The 26286-nt window shown below is 39.6% G+C and overlaps 2 protein-coding genes and 1 long non-coding RNA gene across 7 annotated transcripts, besides 4 other annotated features; 2 read left to right on the plus strand and 1 right to left on the minus strand.

Annotated features, from left to right (window-relative positions):
* Positions 1-184: 184 nt before the first annotated feature.
* bin3 (bicoid-interacting protein 3) lies at positions 185-26219 on the plus strand. 4 transcript variants are annotated; one of them, NM_078902.3, is made up of 7 exons: positions 185-368; positions 18883-19924; positions 20386-21676; positions 22960-23158; positions 23220-24289; positions 24381-24527; positions 24600-25426. In NM_078902.3, the coding sequence occupies exons 2-7, from the start codon at positions 19308-19310 to the stop codon at positions 25377-25379; spliced, it is 4104 nt and encodes a 1367-aa protein (NP_523626.2). In that variant the 5' UTR covers positions 185-368; positions 18883-19307; the 3' UTR covers positions 25380-25426.
* Positions 1814-4236, minus strand: lncRNA:CR44161 (long non-coding RNA:CR44161). 2 transcript variants are annotated; one of them, NR_073841.1, is made up of 3 exons: positions 2442-2511; positions 2303-2354; positions 1814-2220 (listed from the first exon to the last, which is right to left on the minus strand). It is a non-coding gene; the product is annotated as a long non-coding RNA:CR44161 (long non-coding RNA). The 2 variants fall into 2 exon arrangements; NR_073840.1 differs by lacking the exons at positions 2303-2354; positions 2442-2511 and adding an exon at positions 4057-4236.
* Positions 3156-3390: a mobile genetic element.
* Positions 8952-9008: a mobile genetic element.
* On the plus strand, positions 11251-12501 carry tomboy40. Its single transcript, NM_136369.2, has one exon. It carries the CDS (start codon positions 11342-11344, stop codon positions 12362-12364), a length of 1023 nt encoding a protein of 340 aa, NP_610213.1. The 5' UTR covers positions 11251-11341; the 3' UTR covers positions 12365-12501.
* Positions 20115-20171: a mobile genetic element.
* Positions 22374-22599: a mobile genetic element.
* Positions 26220-26286: the final 67 nt, after the last annotated feature.

A 26286-nucleotide genomic window follows, 5' to 3' on the forward strand; every position in this document is an offset into this window, starting at 1 on the left:
AACATTATCACATTATCCCTCATATTAGCAAGATGTCTTCATTTTATGTTGTTTTCTTACAACAGTTATGCATATGCATATGTACATACTATTATAAACTTCATTGTTTTTCGATTACTAATTTTTTCATTTTTAAAATTGGCAACACTGGTGGGCTCTGTTAACCGAGAATATATATAAAAATATGTTAGTTGTAAGTGTTTTCTTGCAGGAGACTGACGCACTTATTAGAGCTCCGCGAACGGAATCATATTTTACGGTTTTTTTTTTTTTTTATCAAGAGTGTGGCGAATTTAACGGCAACAACGAAACGAAAAGTGAAAACAAAGTTCAAGTCGCCACTGAGCAATCGTGGGGCTTTCTGGGCGGTAAGTGTTTTGTCCTTAAGATTCATTTTTGTTTTGTCTAAAGGCGCAGCACGTGTGGATTTGTGTGCACACTCAGCTGTTCCTAGGGTTTCTGTTTTTCGCGAGCACACACAAGTTAGCAATCAGTTGGAAAGCTATGAAGAAATGGAAGTAGTCCAGGCAGAGTATTTGGACAAGAGTAGTTTCTTAATTGTGTGTGTGTGCATAAACAAACGTTAAGTGCATTTCAACCTTCTAATAGGATATGGACCAGAAGAGTGGTCCCCGTATACCCTCTCTTATCGAGTTGACTTCCACTTTTGCTTTCAATTTTAGGAGCCATTTAAGCAATCAAATTTGTTTTTCCTGAGTGACCCCTCATGCCAACCGTTCTCGCAGTCATCGATAACTTTTATCGCGTGCCCCTCAGAAGTCAAAGTTAATTGCCAGTCTTTTATTTTTTTGCCCGGCCTTTTTGAGTTTTTGTTGCTTTTCGAATGTGCAATATTTCCATTTGCATTTCCATATACAAAATCTTAGGTAAAACATATATACAAATCAACACAAAACATCCATGTCAGATTCCAGGCTTTTGGCTCCTCTCATTCTTCAAATTTCTTGCCAATCTTTTAGGCTTCGGAGAGCATATTATTCACCCCAACCGAAGGAATTCGTCAAAAGCGGTGGTGGGGGTGGGCAGTTGGTTCCAGGGATAATAATGGTGGGGCGAACGGGTCGGATATGTGGGTTAGCAGTTCGATGCACAGTGGCTCTTTTACCCGAACTGCCAAAAAACAAATCAAACTGTCTTATGGAGCTGCTATAAGTATTAAATTAAAAATAGATTTTAATAGAAAAAGTAAAAATAGGAGTCCACTTCGAACGCTCCCCTGGTGCGCTTTGTCACAAAGTTAACACTTTCCTACAAAACACTATAAAGTGTAATTACGAACTAAATATTTTTTTCATTTTTTCTATCAAGACACTCATTTATTTGAGTATCATGGAAACCGTAGTCAAATTTAAACAAGCCAGAAGATGTTTAAATATATATACATAAATGTTTATATAGATTTGTTGAAAAGTAACAGATACAAGGAAGATTCGGCCACGAAGCTATTTTTTCCCAAATAAAATTCAAAATTAAAATTATTTTCTCATTTTCATGTCACTCCGAATATTAGCTAAAAGTGACATTAAAGGTATTACACGCATGTGGATTATGGTTACAGTGTCTTGTTCTATGAGTTTCCCGTTTATGGAAAGGAAAGTAAGCGCAAAACTGAAAAGTTGAAAAAAGGCGGCTTAACAATTTTAAAGTAGTGGGTGAATGGTTCCCGTTTGCATTCTTAACTTGATACACTTATAAAAACTTTCACTACAGTTTATAGAAAATGTATAAAATTTTAAAAGGAACTACCTTTTTAAAAGTAATTTTTTTCTTATCCTCTGAAAGAAATCAGGTTGCTACTTCCAAAATAGTTAATTACTATTATCTATAGCCATTATGAAGGAACTTATCTAGTAACAAGTTTATTGGTTTTAAGTATTTTGAATTTTCCTTATTTAGGCTATATCATTTTCTCTCAGTTTTTAGGGAGCTATATAAAATGTGCGTAGGACAAGTTAGAATATAAGATGGGTGAAATAGCCAAAAGACCGTTTGTTTCATTGTTCCTGCTGCATTGCCGCTGCAGTTTTTGTCCCGGCTGTTGTTGGTTTAGGTCCCGCAATCCTTTGTTTGCTTCTGCACATTCTTAATCCGCGCCAATGCATCTGTCAACGAGCCGGCGAACTCTCATTAGTGAAGCTTCGTTTTGTAGGCGTTCGTTAATGAACTACCCACATCGCGATGACCTTGATGTGAAAAAATCTGTAATTATGAAGAAAAGTAAGAAAGAAAATAACCAGAAAAAGGTAAAAATCCAGTATTTTTAAAATATTTGGATGGGTACCTTGATGACATCTTAGGAGTCCCAGGACATCTCTAAACTTTGTAAGGCCCATCTGATATATGTAAATATGTTATATTATCTTCTTAGTAGGCTCCCCAAACTGTGCAATATATTATTTGACAACAAAAATAATTGTTACCTTTCTATGTGCATGATGTATTTATTGTAATCTAATTTTTGTGCTCATTTTGGTTGGCTTACATTGTAAAATATTTACATTTTACCAAACGAAATGCTATTTCTGGACACTTTCTAAAAAAAAACGAACCCTTTTCGAAAAATCGCTCCAACACTCTGAGTAGAGGGTAACTGATTGCTTTGAACCTTGTTTGTATCTACATATCTCTATTTGTTTTGCTCTCTGAGCGCTCGTTGACTGGTCAACGAACCTGTTGCTGTTGTTAACAATAAAAAGCAACAAATTAAAAATATTATAGTCGCAACACCAACACTAGATGTTGGCAGTCTATGCAGGTATTAGGGAAATTCAACAGAAAACTTAAACATGGCGATTTGGAAATAAGTAAAAATTAAGAAATTTTGATTAAATAAAAGTGTTTATTAAATGGCATAAGAAATATATTATCTTTACTTTAAGTATGAGGTACCTTATTCTGGTCGCGTAACATTAGTATTACATACATTCCAGTTTGTACCGTCGGAAATTTAAGTCCCTTGCAGTTAATACCATGTAAAATTTATTAATGTGTTGCGGATCTGATTAAGTTACTCACTTATATACCGCAAATTGACTGCGTTTTGCAGTATTGTAATTTAGTAAAACACCTTAAGCATTTTATTTCGTAAAGTGTGAAAAGAAAGTTAAAAATCTTGACGCGAAATTAAAAGAAACAAAAGAGAACGCTGTAGTCGAGCCCATATACCATCAGATACCTGTTACTCAGCTAGTGGAAGTGCAAACGATAAATAATAATTATCAAAACATTTTCAAAAAATGTTGGCGTGACAGTTTTTGGCGGGTTGTAGGCAGTTAATAAATTTACGCTGCGTCATGGTCTCCGGAATCTAATCTCAAATTTTTAGCTCTTCTAATTCCTGTGACCTCGACGTTCATACGAACGGACAGACACTATGCCAGCAAACTAAAACTAACTATTACAAACTATGGTTTGTATTTGGTTTATATTTTTGGTTTATATTTTCTTAAAAATTCCTTACAAAATATATGTCACTCTTACACTTACACCATATACCCTGAATATCCCCAGGTTTTAAGACGTGCCAGTGTTAATAACGTCAGAAAGTCCTGAGCATCCTATTTGCATAACTCCCTAACATTCATTACTTTGATAAAGTAATTTACGTCAAATCAAACACCCAATCAATGTAGCTTGAATTATACAGTAGCATACAAACGCACACACTGATTGTCGTACAGACTTGCGAAAAAACTTGCTAAAAGCCTGACATGTTTAGATTGACTAAACGTTGTTTAAACTGAACTAGAATATCTATAAATTACGGCGCTAAAAAACAATCACTAGAAATTTAAAAAATAAAAGGACCATCAACAGTTATTAGCATTTGGAAAAAAGAAAATCGATGTGAAAACGATGGGAAAAATCCATGAATGGGCTTTGAATTGCTTCCGGTCACAGCGTCTATTTCCAATTCTCAGATATAGGTATATCTGATATAGAAAATTGGATGGTCGCTTTTCTCAGTGTGTTAACTCTTGAAGCGAACTATGTTGAATAATAAACCCAATTTTGTCAAAAACATTTGTCTCTTACTATGGTAGGCCGTGGACTTTTCAATTGACCTGCTAAGTCCTGGAATCCGAACTGCTCTGCATAGTCCAGGCAATCCTGGAACTTGTGATTGCTTTCGTGGCCACTGCTGGTGTTACGTCAAACCAGTCATTTTGCTCTGAATTTCTCATCTACTGTTCGGAGAACGCTCAATGCTTCCATGTGTGCCCTTATCACATTGTGAAGCTATTTATAGTTTCGCTTGCTGCTTTTTGCTCAGGCTTTTCATTTAATTTTTGCTGCGGTTTTATTGTCGTTGTTGTTCCCTATAATGTTGCGCTTGAGTATCCTTATTGGTTTTAGACTTCAGAGCAAAGAAAACTGTAATATACAAATTTTAAAAAATTTCGCTAATGGCCGCAATAGATCAAGATTATAAATAGTACCCAGTATGCATTCATAACATCATTTTGGTAAATGCCTTAACTCAAAAATTATCTATGATTTTGTATCACTATTTTTTCAAGTCTATATATAAAAAAAAAAAACTTTAAAAACTTCTGATATAAAACAAACACACCTTAATAAGCAAAAGAGCAATTAACGATTAACCAAAGTTCTGATATCAAATTTGGTGCCAAAATATACATAATTGTACACTAGAGAGTCATCCTTTTAGCCATTAAAGTTTCCCAGATCTCCATGTTCATGGACATGGCCAGACTCGGTGCTTCCTGCTACCTGTTACATACCATTCATCAAAGCTGTGTAGAAAAAATTGGTGTCTTTAATGGTGGTAATACTCGTTGACTCAGTCAAAATTTTAAATTCCTTATCAAGCTAATATACATACAGTGTTAGCATTAAATATGTATATTAACATTAAATACCTCACATTGGTTCCCTGAATAATATTGTTATTCCAAAAAAAATAGATATATTTGACCCATATTTAAAAATCTTTAAAGGATATTACTTTGTATTTCCCGCTTAGGTGGTTGGCACATTGAAAAAAAATTGCTAGAATTTATTTTCACCGATCTATGTACATATGTAAGTATTTATGCACATATGGATGAGAAAAGACCGCGGCGATAGGAGTTTGGCAGCTATGTACATATGTATGTACGTATGGCCTCTTTCTCTCTCACGACTGACGAACGTAATTCGCCGATCTGAGTAGTAACTAGAAACAGAGATCTACAAAAAACAACTGTTTCGCCTAGACTAACACTCCACTCCCAAATCGACACGAATTATACAAGTTATAATTCCTATTTAGTATAACATTTAAACCAACTTTAACATATGTAATTTAATGTATACAATTTCCAGATAGTCCGCGTTGGCCACAATTTGTGTCATTTTTTCATGTATTGTAAAACTTAAAGCCATGCAGCACAAAAATGACAAGATGACGACCGTCACTACTGCTGCACCGCTGCTTTTGGCACACAAATCTCAATTTAAAACAATCAAACGCAATGAAAACCATAAACAAAAAGAAAAAATCAAAATAAGTACATACTCTTCGGGCAACATATTTTTAAACCTGTGTAGTTAGGCGACATTGGTATACCCTTATTGAATACATAACTAAAAAAAATATTGAAATAGAATACTGTTTCCAATATATGTTTGGATATTTATAATATTATGTTCTTACCCTTAATAGAATTAATACCCCTACCCTTACCCTTAGAGAGTTAATACTAAGGTATTCGGAAACAAAATAGTTGTTCTGGAAAATTTAAGTAAAAAACTATTACATGACATTATTTTTATTAAGAAATGAATGAAATGAATGAATGAAATGAATGTTATATTCAGATTGCCAACTCTTACAAAGAAAACATATCGGTATTTTTAAAAATTATTTTACAGCCTAGAATTAAAGAGATATGCTTCACTGGCTAGCTAATTTTTTGTTAAATTCATTGCTTAAAGAGAATCCGAATACAGCCTTCCCATGGCGCAAAAACGAAAAACTGTAAACAAACGAAATGTGCTCTGCTCAGAGAGAAACACAGGCATAGAGCGATGGCGCAATCACACACACACAACCAGTTTTCTCACTGTTTGTACATCACATTCGGCTCATAAAGCCGAGAGACGAGCGAATGGCAAATGAACCAACCGACCTGACCGACCGCCACTCCGTCTTCGCACAGTGGGTTGTAAACTTGCTTAACAATTGAAATACATTTCAGGTATGGATACAGGAGCGAGCTTCGATTTTCACTTGGCTTTTTAAAAGCCTTCTCTTATCAGCAATCGGGTCTTAATACGTTTCAAATTTTTCTCTAAAACGATTGGACATACATATTAATGCACATATTAGTGTTTATTTTGTCAAATTAAAATTTTTGATGAGAGCAAATCTGTCTTCAAGTTTTATCATAAAAATGAAATTGATTTATTCCTCTTTTATTTAAAAGGCTCGTGTCCTGAAGCGCGCTAGAAAGTTTAAGAAATTATAAGAATTTTACTAGAATTCTAAAATATATATGAATTTTGTAATTTTCGGGACTTTTGGTAACATGTAAGGTCCCACTGTGCACTCTCTTTTCCATATCTGTTTCACGTATTTCCATATTGTTTCATAGCAACCACAGCGCAACGCTTTGGCACTGAAACGTTTCATTTGTCGAAAAACCCGCGACGCATTCGGACTTCAAGCAAGAGTCCGCTTTGCCGAGATATAAAATTAATAACGAGATCGAGTACCAGCTGCACACAGTGGAAATGAGAAAAGACCGACGGCAAAACAATAGAACACACCCGATTAGTCGTGCGTAACCGATTGACTAAAGCACGGGGCAGAGTCGATAGAAAAAATATACAGTTTTAAAGCGCTTAATTAGGTGTTTTCTAACGTTGTAAGTATTTTTTGAAAAGAAAACGAGATGATTCCTCTCTTTTTCACCCCGGTGTGTGTGTCAAAATTGCAGTATATACAGTATATACAACTACATGCATATACGTGTGTATAAGTGCTTTGTGTCTGTGCGCGAGTTTAAATAGCGCACAACAACAACAGCTTAAGATATTTAGCGAGCCGTCTCTTCTTTTGATACTCTTTTGCAACGAATACAACAACAACAACGAAATCGGCGACATTTGCACGCAGAAGCGAACCGTGTGGCAAAATGGTTCAATAGTGAAAAATATAAGTGTATCTTCCCAAGTTTGCACGTTCCGCGAAATAGCGAACCACTGTGCGAGAAATAAAACTAAGTGGAACTGAAACGAGCGCCGACTGAACGGGGCAAGGAAGCAGCGAAAATAAAAGAAAATCCTATAAATAACAGCAAGAAATATTTATCGAAAGCGGGAAGGGGCGGAAAAATATTTAAAGCGTTGAAATTAAAGGGGTTTAAACTGAAGTGAACAAACATTCATGAATTTCTCGCTCTCTTTGGATATCGAAAGTGATATTTGATAAGTGATTAATTTAAAACGTAACAGTCATCAGGCATTGTTATATTTGATAATGAAATTCTAGTGCCTTTTGCCAAACCAAAATCATACAGCTAACCTAACTATTTATGAATTAAAAAAGCATAGAATAACCAGCAGTTCGTGGCCCCAATGAGTTTGCAATCCTGCCCAGTGTTTTTAGCTTCACATAAAATTACCCACCCCCATGCCGAAAAGCCCTTGCCGCCCACGAACCGCTGCCTGGTATGTTTCAGTTTCATTAAAATGTCTGGCGGCAATTAAATTTGCATTAATTAGACAAGGCAAGCGCGTTTTACGTATTTCTGCTGCTCGTTTGTACAACAAAGACAGAGAGACAAATAGAGAGGAATTTTTAGATAAAAAAAATAAGAAAATCCCAATGTTACCTTAATTTATCACAACAAATGGCAGCCTACCATTTGTCCAGGTGCCGGATCTCAATTCGGATTTTCTATACTTCATGTAAAAGGGCGTGGATTGAAAAAAGTAGGTGTAACTGAGCACGTTTTCTATGTTTCCAAATATTAACAAATTCGCGTGCTTGAAAATTTTACTATCAGTGGCCGGTTTCTAATTTAATATGTGTATGTAACTCAACGGACACTAATTCTACAACATATGTACTTATGTATTTATTTAGATGTTTCCGTGCGATTATCTACACATTATCAACATATGTTGGTTGAATTTACTTTAGGCATATAAAGTGTAGATATGTTTATTATTGCTATACTTTGAGCACTTGTGAAGTTTAAGTAACCGGAAAAGTTGACTGAGCTTATTCTGAAATCATTAATCAATGTACATAATAAGAATGTGTGCTGCATGAATGTATATGTTTCGTCTTTTTAAGAATTATCGTTGCTCAATTTATTTACAGTTGAACTGTACAGTTGAACTGTAAATAAATACAGTCTTTCGTTGAATGGGTTTTTTTTAATCGGTTTATGTAGCTAAACGCTTATGACGCTAAGTTCATGTTATGTAGTGGTGACTATCCACACTTCAACATAGTTATTCAAACGTTAAAAATATCGTTTACAAATGAAAACAAGCTAAAACAGGCAACAAAGTAATTCCACCTAAGCAAGGCAGATCCTGAATAATTCGGCTCTTAGCTTTAGCTTCAAGAAATATGCCGTGACCGTGAGAGGGCGAATGAATAAGAAAATCGGTAAGCTGCTTTGCATTGAAGGCAATAACGAGTTTTAAGCTCCTCTATCTTTGAGCTCGACGACTACATATAAGCCCACTTAAAGCTAAAAATCAGACACAATCTCACTCGATTCGATGATACGAGTAGTATTTTTTACTCTATTTTTTAAGCGCTCCCAAAAGATTCGAAATTCATGAAGAGAAAGGGCGTAAAAGAGGTATGGTAATACATAACTGGAAGAACGGAAAGAAATACAATTTTGAAAATAACAAAATGAATGATTTGTGCCAAATGTACACACATATACATATATATAGCCAGGGAGAGCGGTATAGTTCATTTGCTCGACTATCACGTACCCGTTACTCAAGTAGTGGCAGGAAATTTCAAGGGAAAATTACAAGGAATTTTGAAATTACAATTCTTTTGATATACAATATTTACAATGTGAAATCATTCAAAAGAGTTAGAATAAGACAAGAACATAATTAAAAAAAATATTGATTGATTGATCACCACTAAACAAGTTAATCCAATTTATTTTCAATGAGAACTGTGTGCTAAAATGTATACCTTTTACCGTTCTAGTTTTAGAGTCATTTAAGAAAACCAAGAGCTCATTTTAATTTATAGAAGACATTTTAGATACAATTGTTAGCAATTTTTTTTTAAATAAACAAAAGACTATGAGCAATATATACCCAACGTATTTACTACTTTCTAGACGAGTTGCAGGTATAGAAATCGGGGAAAGTTTTTATAATTGTGTTGGCCTAGGACCAGCAGAAAAACAACTAATTGACGCTATCCGTTATTTTTTGGCTTGTCCTTTCCAATCTTGAATATATGCATACTTGGGTAGCAGATATATCTATTGATTACAGCAGATCTATTCGAAAATTGTGTTCAGACGAAACAACAACCACGTCAGCATGCAGACTCATCTCCCTGGTTTCCGGGCGGGCTAATCTGAACATTCACTCATACAGATATGCACATACACACATTTGAGGTCACTTTTTCATTACTTTTTTCTTGCGCTGTGTGTGTGCTCGCTATTCTGATGAACCTATGTAGCTACCCTTTCGGCGCATTTAACAGATAGATCTCAAGTCGATTTTTTGTATGAAAAGAGACGAGAATATTTTAATGTAGAACAATGAATTGTTGGCTTAGATAATTAATTTGGCTGTGTTGGATTCTGAACCTTTCATTTAGGACATCAGCAAGCATAAGGGGTTTGATTCGGAGGTATTTGTTTTGATTACAAAGGATTTGGAAAGGATTTGTTTTTACATTTATTTGCTAATAAAATACCGTTGATGTCCTGCGTCGTTTTTGTTGTTGGTATTTGCACTTGCCTTGAAGGAAAGTGACATCAAGTAGACAAAATAGGTAGACAATGTGTTTATTTTTTTGGCAAGCTTTATTGTTGGTGCTTTTTTTTGCCTAATTTCATTAGAGAATTTACTGTCAAAGCATGAGTGCTAATGGTTTGACTTTACGAAACAGAGTGGAAAGTTCGTAACTCATATTCAAACTGTCCGGGAATTAATTAAAATACTGCAATACAATTAAAAAAAGTCTACCTAAAATAGCAGGAAGCCGGGCAGACAGACAGTCTGTGCTCGCATTAACGTTGTAATCCTTAACCCCACGAATATTTATCTCTCGATTAGTGATGTTACCATTGATAATTGTATTGTAATTTCTCTCAGTGCCTATTTATGTGAGAGAGAGTGTGCGTTTATTAGCTTTTGTAATGGTTCCAGGACTCCTTTTTCTTCTGACACCCAGCCAGCAGCAATGCGCGGCGTCTCCGAACGGAAAGCGGATGTCGTCGGAAATATTTTCTTGGCAAGTTTTTCACCCACACCCACTCAGCTAACCGAGCCAGGCCTGCTTTTCCTCCTTCTTCAAAGTTGCTTGTATCTTTCAGTCAATGAGCTTTTTTATGCGTATGTATAAGTTGTTTAGGGCGCAGATGAAGTTTGTTTACTGTGTTTGTAGCAAAATAAAGTTGGTCGACTTTTGCTTCACCGATTCTGAGCCAAAAGTGTATTAGCCTGTGGTATATGGCTAAGTTAGGAGATGTCTTGGTTGTGATAGGCACACATTATGCAGTCACTTTGAGCGGATTTTGTTGTAAGTATCGCAAAGTTATTTTCCCCATTCTGTATGTGTACGACTTAAGTGTGAAATAACTTTAAAATTAGGCGTAGCATTTGCTCCCTGAATGATTTAAAATATTAAACTGAAGCATTTTATACTTACGGTGGATAGAAACCTTAAATAAGTGTTATTATTACCGCAATGATATCGCTATTTTTTTCGTTGGGCGTAGAATGAGGTAAATTAATTGAAAAATTAAAGATGAGATATATCTTATATGTTAATGGGGCTTACTAAAGTTCAGCAAAATATTAACCAACTAAACAGATGAGCTTCAATTCTCGATTTACTTCGTTTGGATTTCTGCTGAGTGTTTCTGTTTGTCCAAGCTTTGCTTAGAAGAAGTTGATCATTTAAGCCCGAATCAAAGCAATCAGAAAAATTATTAAATTTGAAGCTCCTTGACAGCATATAAGTTTGTTTTTGTATTTATTTTGAAGTTTGAGCACAAACACACAACGCCGGAACGGAAAACAATTTTGGTAGAAGCAAAAAAGAAAAAAAATTTAATCACGTTAGATCCAAAACGGTTCCAGAATGGGCAACGTAATGGCGTCCACCGCAGACGCTGAGTCCTCTCGTGGGCGTGGACATCTGTCCGCCGGACTACGCTTGCCGGAGGCACCGCAGTATTCCGGCGGAGTGCCGCCACAGATGGTGGAGGCCTTAAAGGCGGAAGCTAAAAAGCCCGAATTGACAAATCCCGGAACTCTTGAGGAACTGCACAGTCGCTGTCGCGACATCCAGGCCAACACCTTCGAAGGCGCCAAAATTATGGTGAACAAGGGTCTGAGCAACCACTTCCAAGTGACCCACACCATTAACATGAATTCGGCTGGTCCAAGTGGCTATCGTTTTGGAGCTACCTACGTGGGTACCAAACAATACGGGCCGACTGAAGCCTTTCCGGTTCTTCTTGGCGAGATCGATCCGATGGGCAATCTTAATGCAAACGTTATCCATCAACTGACCTCTCGTTTGAGGTGCAAGTTTGCCTCGCAGTTCCAGGACTCAAAGCTGGTGGGCACCCAGCTGACGGGGGACTATCGCGGCAGAGACTACACGCTGACCCTGACAATGGGCAATCCGGGGTTTTTTACGAGTTCCGGAGTATTTGTGTGCCAGTACTTGCAGTCCGTCACCAAACGTCTGGCGCTAGGATCGGAGTTCGCCTATCACTACGGGCCGAATGTGCCCGGACGCCAAGTGGCTGTATTATCAGCGGTGGGACGTTACGCCTTCGGTGATACCGTGTGGTCTTGCACTTTGGGACCCGCCGGATTCCACCTTAGTTACTACCAGAAGGCCAGTGATCAGCTACAGATCGGAGTCGAGGTGGAAACGAATATCCGCCAGCAAGAGTCGACGGCCACGGTGGCATACCAGATTGATCTGCCCAAGGCAGACCTAGTCTTCCGCGGCAGTCTCGATTCCAATTGGCTTATTTCCGGAGTCCTTGAGAAAAGACTGCAGCCGCTACCGTTCTCGTTGGCCATTAGCGGTCGTATGAATCACCAAAAAAATAGTTTTCGGCTGGGATGTGGCCTCATGATAGGATGAATCAAATTTACTTAATAGTAATCCAGCGGAAGCACAAAAAGGCGTGCCATTTAGTGGATCTATTAATTTTTTTTCGAATAAGATTCGAAAATATGTCCTATTTACGTTGTATAGATCAAGCTTCCTGTAAAGTCTATAAAAATATAAAACCAAACATATTGCTTAACTTTTAACCCTATGCAATTAAAAAGCAGTCATGCTCTCTAAAAGTAGTTGATTTCAAAATTTAAGGTTGTAATGTAAATACAATTTAAAATACAAATATACGAAATTCAAAAAATGTCATAGAATTGTTAGGTTGAACGAAAAATATGCAAAAATTATGAGATATGATGGAATGTTAATTAAATTGAAATTATAACATTTAAAGACTGTTGAAAGGATAATGATATTTCAAAGTCATTGACACTTAAAAGCATTTTGTTCAGTGTATTAGGTACACGCATAAGCAAATAGATTATTTTTGCGTTTTTTTTTGTTTCTTAATGCTTTTCAATTGCAATACCAGAAGCATGCATCAATGGCCATTAAGGAAGTATTTCAAAATTTTTAAATTAAAAGTGAACCATTATATTAAAATAAAATAACAATAAATAACGTGTATGGCACATCGTTGCACAAAATATTTCGAAATTCTTTAAAAAAAATCGATAGAAGTTAGCAAATAATAATAAAATGTAACAACTTATAATTCCTTATAACTTTTACGTACTTTTTATCTCATCTAGTATAACACTTTACTCTACGAGTAAAGCATATATATAATAGCAACAAAAAGCTAATGCTCAAAAATAGGAGAAACGGAGTAATAAATTAAAAAGAGTGCTATCCAGCGGAGAGCACATCTGACGATGTTGATAAAAAAGGCAAAAGAGAAAGCAAAGTAGAACAGAAAATGGTTCTAGAGTTTGGTCTCTTTATTGTATTACTTCCCATTTTCCACTTCTGTCTTTCATGCTCTCAGTTCGCGTCACTCCGCGTTCATAGCAGATTTATGGAGGCTAAAGCTAATTGGCCAAATTGATTTGGCGGTGCAAAGTGTTCTAGTTCTACCACAAAATATGTAATCATGTAGATCATTAACAGCAATCATAGTTAGTAAGTGAAAATATGAAATCGATAGGGTTCGGTTGAGTAGGAGTTTGATGTAGGTTACCATCTATTTTCAAGAAAGAAAAAATATACATATGTAAATTATGTATGCACTATTGTGCTCTTTAAAAACAAATACAAACCCAACGAATCCTAGAAGCTGGAATACCTTATTGGCAAGTGTGTTGTATAAAAATGTGTTGATAGCTGACATCGCCAAGAATAAGAACAACCAATAGGTGATTTTTAATGTAGGAATTTCAGTTCCAATGATTCATAGCAATGCATTGGTAGCTTAAACGATTAAATCATTGGCATAATTAGAAAATGACAATTTATTTTTTTCGATGTATACTTTCATAAAAAGGCCATTCATTTCTATTTCAGCGTAAAGCAAGCTCACAAAAGCTTTTAGCCGATTTGGCGTTTCGTGATTGAGGTGCACAAAACGCTAAAACTCTCACTTCTGGAAGTCTGGAACTTTTGTCTTTTCCTTTTCCCTGCCTTGTTTTTGCCGATTTTCCCCAATTTTCCTTCATCTCTATGTGAAAACCCGGTTTAATAGAGCGTGAACAACAATTCGCCCGCTCATGCGGTTCTGAATTTAGTGTTTTGTGCGCTTGACTGTCGTTGCATCCGCCCCCGATTTGGCATTCATGTCGTTTACCGCTTATATTATTACCTGCGTTTTCAACGGTTTCAATTTGGTTTCCATTCGACCCCCAAAATTGAACCATGTCATTTTTGCCCTCGGCCAACTTATCGCTCCGCCATCGCTTTTCTGGGCAATTTGCATGTGCACTATAAATTTTAACGAATTCATTTGTTTGTGAAACGTGTCCAGACGGACTGCAAAAAAGGGAGGTGGTGGGCGGATTGGGAGGTTATCTTACCAGGAGTAATGTTGGGAAAATTGGGGGAAATTCTGCATTTGCGGCCAACAATTGTACTTGCCGTTGTTGACACAATTGAACGTTGTATTTATTTTATGTTTTTCTCTTTTCACACCCACAGCCCTCCCATTCCGAGATTCTTTGTCTTGTTTACATGTCACATTTTTCTGTTTTCGCATTTATATGCGCTAACTATTGGCATGTTAGTCGCTTTGTAGTTGCGCTAAAGCAGGGAAAAACAAAAAACATTTTCAACATATTGTTGAACATATTTAAGGAATAGTATTTGATTAATACTCTTGTTATTATCTTAATGGACTTTATATATACGTTATGTTATACATGTATATGTTTTACTGCATTTTTTTACTCAATTGCTTGCGAGACAATGCTGCCATTATAAGGACCTTAGAATGTAGTTAATTAGAAATCAATCAGTTGGGGAAGCAGAAGAAGGAAATGGGCAATTGTTTGACTTGACCTTCAGCATCAAAACATGAACACTATAGAAATGTGAATTTAGTTCCAGCACTAATAAGGTTAAACAGGTTTCTAGTTTGCATTTTGAGTAAGTTTGAATCAATTTAAAAATACTTAATATTACATTAAAAGTCGATAAAGTATTCCTTTAAACTATCCTTGGTAGATTAAGGTATAAAATGGAAGACAGCGTTTTTCCTGACATTGTATGTCAGTCCTAAAACTGAATTGAATGAAAAACTATGAGCAACTGCGGCTGGACTAAAGTTAAAACTTTCTACCACTATTACTTCTACTTGCAAGTTTTAGTTCCTAGTTATGATATCGATGATACATGGCCTTTACAGTCACGCAGACGTACGTCACCCACAAACCCACCAAAGGAGGGAGAAAATAATAAAATTTGTTACTTTTCGAGAAGGCAAAATGCTGAAAATCACAAAAGGTGAGCCCCCCAGACCCAAGAACTCTTTTGAAACTAAAAACCAACCACGCTGGGAGCAACCAGCGAGTATTGGAAAGTTGACTAGTCCACATCGGACACCACATCTATACATTGAGAAGAAGAAGATAGTACGTGGCATGTTTGCTCGCTGTTGGCCTCGAAATGCAACAAAAATAAATCAAAAAAAAAAAAAAAAAAAAGATGACAAATGCAGTCGCAACCAGTCAATAGGGCAGCAGCAAAACCAGAATGAAAAACACAAACTATACCACGTAACGAATAATTCCAATTAAGAAATTGCAAAACTCGGAAGAACAACGGACTTAAGGTGTCTTAAGTGCGTTTTTATAAAGAGAAGTAATTAGTTTGATTGGAATGCTAAATAAATTCTTACATTTTTGTTAGCTATTCGCTTTTCCCATTTTCAATAGTTGGATGGGTAAAGTTCGATGGTTTTGCTTCTTGCATACGTCTTCCTCGTACTCCGTTTAGCTGAGTACCACCGGGTATCCGTTAGTCGAGGCACTCGAGCTTTGTCTCTGGGTTAAACTTTCGTTTTTAGAGCATATTATGCTCATTTTCACTAATTTCTCATTGCAATTTAATTCGCCGCACCTTCGGTTTTTCCTACAGTCTTGCGCATGAGTCAGGGTTCAGCGAGTCGCACGTAATCAGTCAATAGCCTTGCAAAATTATGCAGCCCTTGTCTGACCTGACCACCCCCTCCGCTTTTGTCCGCCTCCAGTTTCGGCGTTTTTATTGCCATTTCTTTCGGCTTATTGCTGTGACAAGCAAGATTCACATTTTCCCATTTGTATTGCTTCCTCCTATGGCTTTTTACATAATTGATTATCTGGCCTTTTGACTAGACTTCGATTTCTGCAATCTCAACTCTTGATTACCGTTCTCATCGTCATTATCAGCAATTTCGCTGCTGCTTCTTCTGATTTACCTGTCTTAATCGCTTTCTTTAATACGATTTGTACTTTCGGGGGGTTGGCAGTAATTTTACTTGCGCATCAAACTCTTGGCTATAGCTAAGAAAGTTGAAAAAGGCGGAAATGTCGAAGTTGAGTAAAAGTGGAAATGCGAAGCACTTAACACAACCGAGAACAACTGACAAAGTGCAGTCGGAACAATAGTTTTGACACGCCAGCCCTTGTCCTGCAACTTTAGTGCCATATTGTTTTAGTTTCTTATCTTATTATTTTATACATTCCCAATCCGGTCAAAATAAAATTATCCATCTCTTCTGTTAGCTGTTTTTCCTAAAAACGTATCAATAAATGTTGACGAAAATATCGTTTCTGCAACACGAAGCAAAAGGCTCGTACAGTCACGGAAAAGGGTTATTATTAGGAAGACATCAGCGCTGTATGTTGTGGAATCGCACACTCACCCAGTCACACATATGGTGCATTAATGCACCTGTGCCGAATGACAGTCGCCTTTGACGGCTCTGCGGATGGAGCATCTGCTGGGGACAATTGTGCTGGCAATGGGGTATGGGCAAGAAAGGCGGTGGGAAATGTCGCTGGGAGGGAAGGATAAGCAGTTCTTGGTGCCGACATGTTGACAGCCGAGCTAGAGTGTTAGGGAAAAAGGCACCAGGACATTTCAAAGAATTGGCATTTCCAAAAAATGCGGGGAAAAATACGCCTGATAAAGCGGGGATGGCGTTCCGTACCTTGAAGAAATAATATTTAAAGAGGTTAAAACTTTAATATTCATTGTATTCTAACCGACCAGTTATCGTCATTCTATAACAATCTCTCTAATGGCAAGACATTAAATTAGTTTTCCCTTTGAAATTTCCACTAATACTTTCCATATTTTTCTAGTTTATGAAAAAAAGTTTTTTTGCTTCCTAATAAAGTTTGGATGTTAGTCATTGAGGGAGTTAAGTAAAACTTATGTAAAAACAATTGAAATCGAATAATCTGGGTATTCATTCGTTTTGTCTTCTGTCTCTCTAAAGTCTTTTCTAATAATATATCAGTCTCTCAGTGTACTATTGCTCTGCTAGTGTTGAATTTGTTGTCCCACAGGAGTTATTTTGCCATTCGAAACACATGTGCCTCGTAGATATTTGGCTATCCCCGCTTTCCATGTTGCCTTTGTTGTTTTTCTCGCTGCCCCTAGCAACTTCAATTGTTGGACATTTTCCCGCAATCTTTAATATCGGAGGGGGCGAATGTTGCTTTAAAAGAAGCCTTGACAAATAAACTCAATTTATTTACACGCAAATCACATTTCTAAACAACTAAAAGCAACTACACTAAATTATTTACGAATTGAAGATAATTGACAATTTCCGGCGACCAGGACGCTCAGCAAAATAATAAAAATAGAATCTTCATGGCTCCGCTTTCAAGACTCAAGCAATTGTTTTTTCTTAGCGATTTCCACCTCCGCCGCTCAGTGTCCCAGTTTTCAACTTGCCTCCCCATGGGGCCTTGGCAAAGGAATGGAACAACCTTTGGCACGGCAACAATGCGCCGCATATTTAAATTTTAATTAAAATTTTCTTCAGGGCCTGCCGCACAGCCCACTTCGTCCTCTTAGGTTCTTTGCCATTCGGTGGGCGCGGCATGTTTCCATTTCGCGTTCGCGCGCCTAATAATATGCAAATAAAAATTGCCTTCGAGCGAGCCTCCTATCCAGGATGGGGTCAGGATCCTGGCGACTGAAGGATAATTTAAACCTTTATTTCATCCATTACCGAACTAGTCACTTCCAATTCAAAACCAGAGAGTCGATATCTGTCTACAATATTTTATGGAAAATGGATTTTGTATCCTTATCAATGTTTTGCTTATCAAATAAACAAATAAAGTAACCGCCGATGGGTAAGCCTCGATTGCATTTTTGTCCTTTAAAAAGTCATCTGTTGAAATGCTTGACATTAGATACGTGTTCAATAAACTTCGGCTTACCTCCTAAAAATATGTAATGGAAATTGGATATGACAGTTGCTGGGGGTCACAGTTTACTTTACACGGACGTCCCTTCTCGACTGCAATTGCACATTAAACTTATATCCTTTTGTATTTCGTTTCGTTTCTTCTGCAACTTCATTTTTTCCGCTCTTCTCACAAATCTGTTTTCGACTGGTAGAATTTTTTGATATTCTTTTCAAGAGGTCCTTGTGTGTCTGTCCAGGTTGTTAGTTGCAATCCACAAAACCGCCAAAACGAACAAGGGAGGTAACTGGTGAAGGGGAGAGCCACGAGAGAAGCCTCTCAGTTCCAGCCACAATTTGCCATGTAAATATTAATGCCAGGCTAGACACGACCACAAGGGGAACGAGGATAGAATCGGGGTATGCAGCATCGTCTGCACTCAATTTTTCAAAGCTCGTCTTTGTCGTTAGTTGGTTGGCTGGGTTTCGGGCGGTTTTGACTCCTTCCCTGCTGGTTATTCAGCTTCAGCTCCCATCCTGTTTTGGTCTATGCAAATAACGAATGCAAAATGCTGTTCTGTTCGAGTGTTGAAAAATCAGCAGAGCTTCTGGCGGAACCCAGTAATCCCATTCAGTTCGTTCGTTCGTTCAGATGCAGTGAAATTCCACAATTAATTTTCCCCATTTTATCTCTTGACTCTTGCAGGGTACATCTCAACGGAGTGGATAACGAGAAGAGTGAAGGGAGGAGAACCATTGGCAAGAACATACTCACCAAAATGGATAATTTCGATAAAATATTTAACAGTGAAAGTGAAAACGGTTGAAGTTTTAAAATAAAAAGAAATAACTCGTACGCCAAAGAATGCAATATTAAGTGCAGCCTTGGGTTAATGCCTATCAGGCATTTTACATTGACTGCCATTCGAGCGTATTAATTGAAAATCTTATGAGGGAGCAAGGCTCTCGAGTAAGTTTATAAACTGTGTCCGAAGTAGCATTAAATATCAAAAAGTGAAAATACAAGACAAATATTTGAAAAGTGTGCCTGCATAAAACTGAATTAAAAGTAAGGGCCGATTGCTCTTTAAAAAATAGGGTTAGTCTATGGCGTGCATTCACTAGAGAAATATGGAAAAGCGGCTTAGCGACAGTCCCGGAGATTGTCGCGTAACGAGATCCACCATGACGCCCACTCTGCGCCTGGATCAGACTTCCAGGCAAGAGCCTCTGCCCCAGCAGCCGGATAATGGCCCAGCTGCAGCGCCTGGAAAGTCTAAGTCCCCCACTCCGTTGCCCGGAAAATCACAGGCCGCCCAGCATCACCAGTTCCGCGCTCCGCAGCAGCAGCAGGGCCCGAAAAACCGGAACAAGGCCTGGAGTAAGAGGCAACACAAGGCCGGCGGGAAGCACAACCCCAGTGCCTGTGTCGGCGCAAGCAGTGGCCAGGCCCAGTCTACGGGCTCCTCGGTCATAGCCGCGACTCTCCTTCCCACTGCGGCGTCGGCTCACAAGGCGGATCTCGAGAACATCCAGAATATCCATAACAAAAATCTGACTGCCGGCGGTGGAGTCAACCATCATGGGAACGCCGGAACAGCGCATCACGGCGGTGGCGGTGGTGCCGGCGCCCATCATGCCGCAGCGGGTGGCCACCATCACCATCACAACACTAGGCTGGCGCAAAACGCTGCCGCTGGTGGAGCCAGCGGAGGAGGAACCATTCAAATGCATAAGAAAATGTTGAGGTATTATTATAAAGTGCTATTTTCATTAAATCGTTTTCGATTTTATAAGGACCATATGTTCATATGTACAAATAATGTAAAAATAATGTAAAAATAATAGCACTATATAACATTTTTTTTACACCAGAAATATAATGCTATTTTTGTAACTTACTTTTTAAACTGGAATGTAACCGTATACTTTATGCGGTATATATTCTATATCAGGATCAGGATCACTAGCAGTGTCGACCTGGCAATATCCGTCCGAAACATATACTCAGCGTTGTGCAAATTTCTATCAATATGTGAGGGTATATGAGATTCGGCTAACCGAAGCCAGATTCCTTTTCACTTTTTATATTTTTGTCATTTGTGTAAAGTTTTTTGTTGGAGAAAAATGAGAAGACTTAACGGTTTAATTCGCTATTGTGTGTAAGTATTATAGGTAATTTAATGGAACTGTGTATTCTCTTTCCCAGAGGTCACCATCACCACGTGCTGTGCGCCGGAAACAATGCTAACCACACGTGCTGCCTGGTGACGGGATGCAACGGCAGCTCTATCGGCGGAGTAGGCGTGGCAGGAAGCGGAGGAGCTACCGCCTCAGCGGGGGGCGGCGGAGCGTCGTGCAAGGAAGCGCAGAGCTGCAAGGACACCAGCTCGCTGAGCGGCAACAGCAGCATTGCGGGCAGCGCTGGAGCGGGCAACGCAGTCCACTATTGCTGCGGCCGCTCCAAGTTCTTTTTGCCGGAGAAGAGGTTACGCAAGGAGGTGATTGTACCGCCCACCAAGTTTCTGCTGGGCGGCAACATCTCCGATCCACTCAACCTTAATTCGCTGCAGAACGAGAACACCTCGAATGCCTCCTCCACCAACAACACGCCGGCGACCACGCCCCGCCAGTCGCCCATCACTACGCCTCCGAAAGTGGAGGTGATCATACCGCCTAACATCCACGATCCGCTCCACCTGCTGGACCCCGTTGATTCCATGGAGTACGAGAAGCAGCTGACGTCGCCGATGAAGCGCGCTGGGCCAGGAGGTGGGATGCTCCACCACCGGCAGCACCACTATCGCACGCGAAAGAACCGAAAGCGACGGCGCTTTGACTCCAACAACACCTCGCATGCCGGCGATGAAGGAGGGGTCGGAAGCGAGCTGACCGACGAACCGCCGCTGCCCGCAGCCACCTCTTCGCTGGCGGCGTCGCCGGTGGCAGCGCCCCTTAACGTAGGCGGCAGCTTGCTGCTGAGCGAATCCGCTGCCCCAGCCCCGGGCGAAACGGCGGAAATGGGACAACAGCAGGAGCAGGCGCATGTGCACTCTCCGCAGTCGGCATCAACGACGACGACCGCCGCTGAGATGCCCACCCCGACGCCAACCAGTGCAGCGGCAGCGACTGCGACCGCGGAGCACAAGGAGCAGTCGGCTCCAGCGCCGACTGCAACGTCGTCGCCACAGCGGCAGCAGCAACATGTGGCCGCTGCAGCCGAGGAACTCCCCACTCCGGAAACTTCCGCTGCTGCTGAGACGCCGGCAGAGGAGATGCTCCTTAGCTGTTCGGCCACGTCGGCCTCACTGGTGGCTTCGACGCTGGCAGAGCGAAGGGCCAGCCGAGACCTGCGTCTGGACTTGTCGAGCACGTGCTACGGCGTTGGCGGCACGGGTCTGAGCTTCGGCGGCAGCATCTCATCCAGCGTCGGCAGTAGCTTTGGTGGCGGTGGGAGGAAGAGGAAAATCAGCGAGAGCAGCACTTCGCAAAAGAGCAAGGTGAGTAGGGTTCGGGTGGAATGTGGTGGGAACGAAACTCGTTCCATGTGGCCAGACAACCGAGATAGAGCATGCGAGAGAGAGAGAGAGAAAGACGGAGGAATAGGCAGTGAGAGGGAGAGAACGATTGAGAGCGAGAACCCATTGTTGTTGTTGCGGTATAGCACCAAGTCACTCGCTGCTTTTGTTTTGATTTATTTTGGCAGCTCTTACGTTCCCCAATTTTGGTGTTTTGGCTTTGCCAATTTGCTTTTGTGCTTAGGCCGAATAAGTTAAGGTATAGCTTAGGGGTTATAACCAAAACGACGTCGTAGATATACATATATTGGTGAAATATTTTGCACTAGCTTATTATAGGAACCTTTTTTAAGCCGATATTTATGTGTGTGCATACAGTGGCGCTCAACTGAATAGGTTTTTATATATCCGTTATATAATTTTAAATATCCGTTTTAAACAAGATATATTTTGATTTATATAGAAATCAGAAATTTTGTATTATTTTTTTAAAAACAACAAAAAATTATTCATTGTTTTCGGCTGGGCTGAATAGGTTTGACCTCTAAAGCTATGAAATAAAAGTACTCTCCTTTACAAGAGTCCCCAAGAGTTTTCGATAATGTTGATGTTAGTGGATATATTATAGTGTTGTTATTCAGATTCCATATAGACTTTTATTTTACTTTTTTTAACATATGCTCGTTTTACAAAGAACTTATAATACAAGCCTTGAATTTTAGAATACGTAAAATCAATTAATCACCCGGTCAAACAAAAAGTAATGTCACAAGTAGTTTTATTTCAGATGAATTTTGCAAAGCAAAATGCTGAATTACCGTTGCATTTGTCCCACTATTTTTGCCTTGCATATAATGGGTTAAAAATGTGCAAAATACTATTAAAGAACAAAAAATGGGAAAAAATAGATGGAAAAATGTAAGATGTAAGTTAAGCGGCACTGTGCATATGTACTTTTCCACACGACTAGAACCTTTTAAAATTCATGTATATGGACTAAGAAATTGACTTAAATATTTATTTAAAATAGACGTATTTATGAGTGATAAATTATGACCAGCAACGGAGATCAATTCATATGATGCAAGTTTGCACATCGGGCACAAATTGTTTTAGGGAAATGGCAAAAAGTCCGGAGAATTCTAGTTAGAATGTCCCTGCGATTTGAAAAAGAAACCTAAGAGCAGCAACAAATACAGCCAATTTCATTCTAATGATACTACTTCGTGCACAACCAGTTTAATTTATTTTGTTTTTTTGCACAGAAATTTCATCGTCACGATGCCATGGACAAGATTGTCAGTCCAGTGGTTCCGCAGCCAGGAGCCTGGAAGAGACCGCCACGCATCCTTCAGCCCAGCGGAGCTAGGAAGCCCAGCACCCGCCGCTCTACGTCCGTCAGCGAATCGGAACTACTCAGTCCCGTGGAAGAGCAGCCGCCCAAACAGCTGCCCCTCATCGGGGGTAAGAGCTCTATCCCTCAATTTTATGTTTCTGATGTAACTTTCAATTTTCTGTTCTGCAGTGGAGATACCCCGTGATGACACGCCGGATTTGCCGGATCATGGGCTAGGCAGTCCGCTGAGCACTACTTCGGGGGCCACCTCGCACACGGCCGGCGAGCAGGATTCTCTGGCCGGTGTGGACATCAGCATGGGGGATACATTGGGGTCTGGGGTCGTGGGCAAGGCACCGCTGACTAGTAGTCTTATGCTGGAACCGGCTAAAATTCCACCAATTAAAATGCTGCCAAAGTTTCGGGCCGATGGATTAAAGTACCGGTACGGAAACTTCGACCGCTACGTGGACTTTCGGCAGATGAACGAGTTTCGAGACGTGCGCTTGCAGGTTTTCCAGCGTCACGTGGAACTGTTCGAGAACAAGGACATTCTAGACATTGGCTGCAATGTTGGCCACATGACCATTACGGTGGCCAGACATCTGGCACCAAAAACAATTGTCGGTATTGACATTGACCGGGAGCTTGTTGCACGAGCAAGGAGAAATCTGTCGATCTTTGTGCGTATTCCCAAGGAGGAAAAGCTGCTGGAGGTCAAAGCAGAGCCAACGGTTGATGCAAAAGCGAATATCGCGGTGAAGGATGAGACATCTGGAGCAGCTCACAAGAAAACGAGACGGGGCAAGAGGAGACGCAAGGTGCATCAAGGAATACATCATCATCACCATCATCATCATGATTTAGAACAGCTGCAACAGCAACAGAAGTTGAACTCGTTGCTTGTTAAGCCACACGAATTCTTTCCCATTTCTTTCCCTCTGACCTACGGACGTATTCCCCGTATTTTATCATCGAGTAAATCGCCCAACATGCTCGGGAACAAGAATCAGTTTCCGGCAAACGTCTTCTTCAGACACACCAACTATGTTCTCAAGGACGAGTCATTGATGGCCAGCGATACCCAGCAATACGATCTCATACTGTGTCTCTCAGTTACTAAGTGGATCCATCTCAACTTTGGAGACAACGGCTTGAAGATGGCATTTAAGCGCATGTTCAACCAGCTGCGACCCGGTGGAAAACTTATACTTGAAGCCCAAAACTGGGCCAGCTACAAGAAGAAAAAGAACCTAACGGTTAGTTATTGATAAACATGAATATGGTTCTTATAACGCTACCGCTTTCCGAATATATCACTTAATATCTGTTAATTTTCTTTCATTACAGCCGGAAATATATAACAACTACAAGCAGATCGAGTTCTTTCCGAACAAGTTTCACGAATACTTGCTTAGTTCGGAGGTAGGATTCAGTCACAGCTATACGCTTGGCGTGCCTCGTCACATGAACAAGGGCTTCTGCCGACCCATACAGGTGATTAATATATTTATTTTAATATTCTTTATTCAAGAGATAACTGTTGACTTTTCGTCTTCTTCCCAATAGTTGTATGCAAAGGGCGATTATACCCCGAATCACGTTCGTTGGAGCGATGCATATTATCCCCAGACGCCATATGAAGCATATCGGGGCATTTACGCCACCCTGCCCGTTCACCGGATGGGCGGCGGTGGGAGCAGCGCGGGCGGTAGCAATAGTGGGCATGCTCAAATGCTGCACCTTAGCAGCTCCAGTCGGTCGCAGAACTATGATACGCCGCACTACGCAGGTAGCGCATCGGGATCGGCCAGCTGCAGACAGACTCCAATGTACCAGCCCACCTACAACCCGTTGGAAACGGACTCATACCAGCCAAGCTACGACATGGAATATCTCAACCACATGTACGTGTTCGCCTCGCCGCTTTACCAGACCGTCTGGTCACCTCCAGCCTCGCTGCGCAAAAGCAGCTCGCATACTCCGGTATTTGGAAGCGTGCGCGATGCAGAGCTGGACGGTGATGGCAGTGGTGGTGGGGGCAGTGGTGGCGGAAGCTACCACCGCCACGTCTATCCGCCAAACGACGACACTTGTTCGCCCAACGCAAACGCTTGTAATGCGTTTAACTCGATTCGGGACGCGGACACAGACGATTCTAACCAGCTGCCTGGGGGAAGTCGACGACATGTGTATGCAACCAACTGCGGAGAGAGCTCCTCATCGCCGCAGGTAAATCACCACGATGCGGTTGGCGAATTTGTGGACGGTCTTATGGACGACGAACAGAAGTCTTCAACAGGCGGAGGAACTGGTGGCGCAGCTTATTGTGATCTGTCGGATGCCTAGAATAGGGATCTTTTAGGCAGGAAAAATGTGTCAAAAAGAAAAAGAACAAAAAAAACGAAAAAGCTTAAAAAAAACCCCAAAAAGTTTTCGTAAAGAAAAAATTTAATGCAACCGTAAACGGAGACGCTTATGATTTTCTATGGTATAATGTGCGTATATATTTTTATATATCGTAGTTTAATGAATGAATATATACACAAATATATACAGATACAGATCTATATATACAATTGGAACAGAGATGCATGTGTTTAGATTTATTGCATTCTTTAATGTTAGGGCTTACCATTTTTGCTAAAACGCTTTATAGTGAAAGCTTAATTTGATCCTGTTGGCAGTTCAATTGTAATCCTAGTTTTAAATCCACAATAAGCAATACAAACATAAACACGCTCTCACGTCTATAAATACATATACAGGCACACCCACCAACACTCACATATACGACAAGCTGTAGCTTTAAATAATATACTAAATTGTGCTAAAAAATTGTTTAGAAAACTTAAAAATTCCCATGAAATTCAACTATTTTTGATTAACATTTTGGAAGCCAAAAATTAAAAGCTGCTAGGGAGTGTGAACAAAAATATGAAATAAAGCAAACGCAACGGCAAAGCAAGGAAAATACAATACATTATAACACATACTTGTAGGCAAATGATGAGAGTATGCTTAAAATTATTTACAGCTAAGCAAGTGTAGCATAAATATCAAGTTTGATCAATAGAAAAAATCCACATTTCGCTAACTCTTTTTTCACCTTGTGAGGGGTTTGCGAAACTTATGAGTTTTATCTCTGGTATGTTTTTGAAACATTTTATTGGAATATTTTACTTTTTTCTGAGAAAATGAAAACTAATGTAGTCGAAAGAATTTAAATAATATATCTAAATATAGAAATAAAACA

Source organism: Drosophila melanogaster, chromosome 2R (genome assembly GCF_000001215.4).
Source record: "Drosophila melanogaster chromosome 2R".
Lineage (NCBI taxonomy): Eukaryota > Metazoa > Arthropoda > Insecta > Diptera > Drosophilidae > Drosophila > Drosophila melanogaster.

What these genes read in the sequence shown, in the direction of transcription:
- bin3 (NM_078902.3), top strand. Translation starts at nt 19,308, where the DNA reads ATGGAAAAGCGGCTTAGCGACAGTCCCGGAGATTGTCGCGTAACGAGA. An exon ending in ATGCATAAGAAAATGTTGAG is followed by an intron (nt 19,925 to 20,385) that starts GTATTATTATAA and finishes TCTCTTTCCCAG; the next exon opens with AGGTCACCATCACCACGTGC. An exon ending in GCACTTCGCAAAAGAGCAAG is followed by an intron (nt 21,677 to 22,959) that starts GTGAGTAGGGTT and finishes TTTTTTGCACAG; the next exon opens with AAATTTCATCGTCACGATGC.
- tomboy40 (NM_136369.2), top strand. Translation starts at nt 11,342, where the DNA reads ATGGGCAACGTAATGGCGTCCACCGCAGACGCTGAGTCCTCTCGTGGG.